General features: G+C 38.7%; 1 protein-coding gene across 1 annotated transcript; it reads right to left on the bottom strand.

Moving 5' to 3' along the window:
- Positions 1 to 3824: 3824 nt before the first annotated feature.
- On the bottom strand, positions 3825 to 4750 carry LOC107660981 (C-type mannose receptor 2-like; the record flags this gene model as incomplete). Its single annotated transcript, XM_016450416.1, has 2 exons — positions 3825 to 4231; positions 4397 to 4750. Coding segments are annotated over 2 exons (716 nt in total), but the record flags the coding sequence as incomplete, so codon positions are not given.
- Positions 4751 to 5793: the final 1043 nt, after the last annotated feature.

Raw genomic sequence — 5793 nt, 5'->3', positions numbered from 1 at the left:
TTATTTTTATTCAGCTTAGCTACAGCAGAGATTGCTTTGGCTACAGCGGTAGCTGGGTGCCTTTATCCATATTAGGGATTTCCTGGCACCTCATAAGTTATTACTTCTATGAGTCTCTTCTGGACGTTCTGTGTAAGGCTGGCAGCACACTATACGATTTTCAAATCTTAAATGATTTTAAAACCATGAGAGACCACAGACATGAAGACCATTTCAACCGATTTTTAGCCTTATAATCCTCTGAACACACACACTAGACGATTCGAGCAGACCGCGAGACCACACACTTGTTGATTGTAGGAACGATTGCACAGTGACACGAGATCTCACGGACACTCGCTTGATCAAACATGACTAGAGAAGAAAAACAAATAGAGGACAATCAACGTTGTCAGCTGGCAATGGAAAAACAAAGTATAGGAAAGAATATGGGTGATGTTCAGGAATGCAAATAGGGCTTAAAATCGGCCTTAAAATCGTCTAGTGTGCGACCAGCTTAAGAGCGTCCTCCGGCTTCGAGTATGAATGAAAAAGACACTGCATGAGAGTGTTTAAGCCTCGGTCCTGACTGCATTACTGTCTTTACTGGGTGTTTTTAGGGAATATTTGCATTTGTTCACATGCAATTGGATTAGTTACTCATGTGCTGGACTGTTATGATTTGGCTAATGCAGGACACTACTGAATGATGTGCATCAGAGGGGGTTTAGAAGTGGGTATACGCAATGCTCACTTATAAAGAAGTGGGTATAGGCCTACCTGTGCATACCCTGCACTACACCACTGATTTTGACTATTATAGAGAGAGTATTTATTGAGAGGAGGATTTGGAAGAAAAAAAATACAAGATGAAGATGATTCCCTTTTTTTCTTTTGTGTTTTTTTGGAGGGGGGAAAAGTGGGATCCTCTTCTTTTCCTCTCCTTCTCCTTCTTTTTCTACTTGCTGTTCTCAATATCCCAAAAAAAATCATAACATCATCTTCTTCTGCTTTTGTTTCGGCATGAATGTGTCTTTTCTCTGTCTAAATACTTGATTGTGATTGGCTGGAATGCTGAAATTAAAACATTGTTAATATTATTATTATTTTAGAATTAATTTCTTTGTGGAAATTCTTATTTTGTTTGTTTCATACTCCTGCTGTTTATTGTATGCTTTTTTAAAGAAAACACAAACACGTTTGCATATAAACACATCCTCATTCATTTGCTTATGTCCTCACCACATTTAGACCTTCAGGCTGAACTATATTTACATCTTTGACGTAAAACAGCAGGATAAACAGTGAATGTTGTTGTATTGCAGTCTTATTCATCTGTTTTATTGCAACAACAAGAAAATTACAGTATAACTGTGTCCCAATTCAAAGTCCACAAAGGCTGAAGTGTGCGTTGTTAAATGAGACGGTCTACAGAGGGTTTCCTGTTCCTGCCCACCGCTCCTGTCGCCTAGCAACTGCATGACAGCTGTCATCGGAACACAGCAGTGACGTTTCTGATAGACTTTTACATACAAAGATGGAGCCAGAAATGTAATTTTTTCCCCAGGTAAAATAAGTTTGACTAAACTATTGCCATGATCCTTACCTGTGTTCCCTTGTCTTGTACTCTTATTTCCCCAGTGTTTCTCTGTTCAGTGCCCCTGTTTGCCTACCTGCCTCGTTTGTTTCCATGGTTCCTCCTTGTTAGTTGTCTTGGTGATTGATTGATTATCTCCTCCCCCTTGTTACCTCTTTACCCTGTGTATTTAAACCCGTGTTTGCCCTGGTTCCTCGTCTAGTCTTGTTTCAGTTACTGGCTGTTTTGACAGGAGCGAGGAGCGGATTTTTTAAAAGTCGGAGCGTCGTTTAAAAGTCAGAGTACTCTACACTCCTAGAGCACTCCACCACCGCTCCATCACGAGTACAATTCATGCCAACAGCCTGTAACATAATGGCATATTAAGCAAGAATTCACATGTTAAACATTAGCTAGCTTGATAGAGATGGATCACTCAAATCAGAAAGAATGTGAAGGCTATGACGGCTATGGACATGAGCGGGAAGTTATAGTTCTCAAGGAATTAGTTTGTTTCTTCTAGATACTGAATATTTTCAGCTGAAAGCATGATTTAAACAAGTACTATAACACTTATTCACACGCAATCGCTCTCTCAATAATACATTCAAACAAATGTAATCTTACAGTGCTACTTCATCTGTATCCGATTTCGAATGAGCAGAAATCAGTAAGAAATGCATCGATCCGTACGTAAAATAACTGATGAAAACGTACTGTTATTTTCATCACAAACAAAATTTGCACCGCAAAAAGCAGCAATTATACCTTTTAATGCTGACAACCATGTTATTAGCTTGTCATATGGTAGGAAAAAAGTTTGAACACTAGTTAATGTTCTAATAAGCCACTTTGAAACTCTGCTGTTATTTTATTTTTGAATATAGGTTATGAAAAGAACTGTGATATTTCAAACATACTGAAATACTTTAGCCACGGAGCGGTGTTTCTGAGATCAGTGAGCGCGGAGTGGAATGGGAAATGGTGAACCCGGAGCGGAGTGATTATTAAATGCTTGGAGCGCTGTGGGAAAATTGTTGACGCTCCACTCCACTCACATACTCTGCCAGACACCACCACTCCAATGTGGCTTTTTGTTAATGACTGTTCTACTACAGGATTTAACACAGAGTAACAGCTCACTAGCAGTTACAAAAGCCACTGTAACAGTCTGTCACAGGCATTTCTAGTTGCATTTTTCATCAATGAATTTCTTAAATTATCCTTTGACTATGTTATGGCCCGCCATCTAGTGGCGAATTTTTTTTTTGGCCCAATGCCGACCCCTGCTTTAAAGGATGCAGCATCTGAATTGGGAAGCAGCTTATGTGTCCTTAATATGTCTGAATTATGATTTAAACCATGTTGGATTTTATAATTTAATGATCATTCTGATGTTGGGAAACAGTCAAGAGACGAGCTGATTGCACAGAAGTTTATTTGAGCTGCTGTTGTTGACATGTTCTTTTATGTTTAGCACACAATTATTGTAGATATTTTAAATATATATTTTATACCCAACCTTCACTCCTTTAAGAATAAACAATATTTCATTTAGCAGAGGCACATAATGTTGATACTAACTGATTCACATTCAAACAGTAATTTATAATCAGACATGATTAATATATAAATCTCAATATAAGAGAGAGAGAAGTATAGCTGCAACAACATACAGAGATCCTTACAAATAAAGAATTTAATAAACCTAATATCATACTCTTCAGTTACATGAACTATTTCATGATAAAATAGAGACCAGTATAAATCTATATCTAATGATGAGTGTATGATGCCCTTTGACCCCTCACAAAATTCAGTTAGCAATTCTTAAGTTAGTAAATGACACACACACACGTTTACTTAGCTATCTACATGGGGACATTAAATAGAATTATATTGTTTTTATATACAGATAGTTATAGATTTAACTTCTGCATTTTTACAATAAAAAAAATTATAAACACAAATGAGGACGTCCCCAAAGGGAGGTTTTTGGGAGATTTTTTCAGGTGTATCTAATTGTTTTTGGGTACATATTTGTCCCCAATATATAGTTACACACACACACATGTTGAAAGAGTTTTTAAATGCAAAACATACATTAACAGTTTACTGATGAATATACATGAACTATATAAACAAACATCTGAGGAAAACGTTTCTGCCTTTTTAACCCTCAGGTGCGACTGCCTGCTGAGACTGAAATTGTTAAAATTATTACTTTACAAAGTGACGAATGAAAATGAAGTTAAAGGAAGTGAACACACAAGCACTTGTTTTCTTACATGAAAGGTCTGTGTATCTTTCACTCTTAATATCTGCTGCAGATGAAGTTGAGTTTGTCAGTTTCAGGACGGCTGATCCAGCGCTGATCTCCTCCAGACTGAACTGCTCCAGATCTCACTGTGTGTTCACAGTCCTCCTCTGATGTGCCGTTCCCTGGAGCCCAGTTCTGATAGCACACCGTCTCTCCACTCACCCAGAACCAGATGCCCACAGTGCAGGAGTGACGTAAACCCAACCACACCGCCGCAGTAGACGCCCGTTTAACCACGTTCATCACCTCATGCTGCATCTCTTCTGAATGAACCGAGACCAGATCCACATGATTCTGTCTGCAGTATCTCAGAGCTTCAGACCACGTCAGATTCTCTCTGATCACAATCAGTTTATCTGGAAACCAAACAAACCACAAGCAGAAACTAGAGAGAGACTGATCAAAAACAACATGCAGAACAAACACTGTGGATGAATGTGTCATGTCAGACGTGTAGCGTGAACTTTAAGAGATCTGGAGGTGATGGATGGATTGTGTGTGTTTTGTGAGGATCTACTCACCTTCATGACACAAGAAAGGAAACTGGTCGTTGCAAGAGAGATCATGCCATTGTCCAAGAGGGTCATGTTTTACTGCTGTACAGTTTTCATTATTTTCATTAATGTTAGGTTGAGTAGGATCCCAGTATCTGAATGAGGAGTTACTCTGATCTGACCACTGCCATGAGTCTCTGACTCTGAACAGACCGATCCAGACATGTGATCCAGATGAGTTATTATCTTTAATGATCTTCTCAACCTGTTCACTCTCATCCTGGTTTCTCACACTGACCAGATCAGTGTGATTCTGTCTGCAGTAACTCTGAGCATCTCTCCAGTTCTTCAGCTGATTGATAAAGACGAGTCCTGTGTTCGCTTTAAGAAAAACAAGTGGACAATGATTCATGAATCAGTGTGTTCATTATTCTTACGCTGCTTTATGGTTTGGATGTGAACAGGAGCAGCGGTGGAAACATCAGAAACACGTCACTCAAAGATTCATGAATCAGTTTGTTCATTATTCTTATGCTGCTTCATGGTTTGGATGTGAACAGGAGCAGCGGTGGAAACATCAGAAACACGTCACTCAAAGATTCATGAATCAGTTTGTTCATTATTCTTATGCTGCTTCATGGTTTGGATGTGAACAGGAGCAGCGGTGGAAACATCAGAAACACGTCACTCAAAGATTCATGAATCAGTTTGTTCATTATTCTTATGCTGCTTCATGGTTTGGATGTGAACAGGAGCAGCGGTGGAAACATCAGAAACACGTCACTCAAAGATTCATGAATCAGTTTGTTCATTATTCTTATGCTGCTTCATGGTTTGGATGTGAACAGGAGCAGCGGTGGAAACATCAGAAACACGTCACTCAAAGATTCATGAATCAGTTTGTTCATTATTCTTATGCTGCTTCATGGTTTGGATGTGAACAGGAGCAGCGGTGGAAACATCAGAAACACGTCACTCAAAGATTCATGAATCAGTTTGTTCATTATTCTTATGCTGCTTCATGGTTTGGATGTGAACAGGAGCAGCGGTGGAAACATCAGAAACACGTCACTCAAAGATTCATGAATCAGTTTGTTCATTATTCTTATGCTGCTTCATGGTTTGGATGTGAACAGGAGCAGCGGTGGAAACATCAGAAACACGTCACTCAAAGATTCAAGCTGCTTCTACAGCTGGTGATATATTGAATGTTCACAATATTTTCAGGATTATTTTAAATATCTAACATGAAGTAACACTGGAGAACATTGTGATGATTTTAAAGCTCTCTCTATTTATCCATTATGAATACTTGATTCAGACACAAAGAGAAACGTCAAACAGAGGAAGATGTTACACTGCAGCTAAATATGCTATTAACTAATCCATAGAAACAATTACCTGGACTGTAGATTACTAATTTA

Source organism: Sinocyclocheilus anshuiensis, unplaced genomic scaffold, assembly GCF_001515605.1.
Source record: "Sinocyclocheilus anshuiensis isolate Anshui unplaced genomic scaffold, SAMN03320099.WGS_v1.1 scaffold9604, whole genome shotgun sequence".
Lineage (NCBI taxonomy): Eukaryota > Metazoa > Chordata > Actinopteri > Cypriniformes > Cyprinidae > Sinocyclocheilus > Sinocyclocheilus anshuiensis.
Note: the sequence above shows the minus strand (reverse complement) of the source record. Positions and strands in the feature narration are given on the sequence as shown.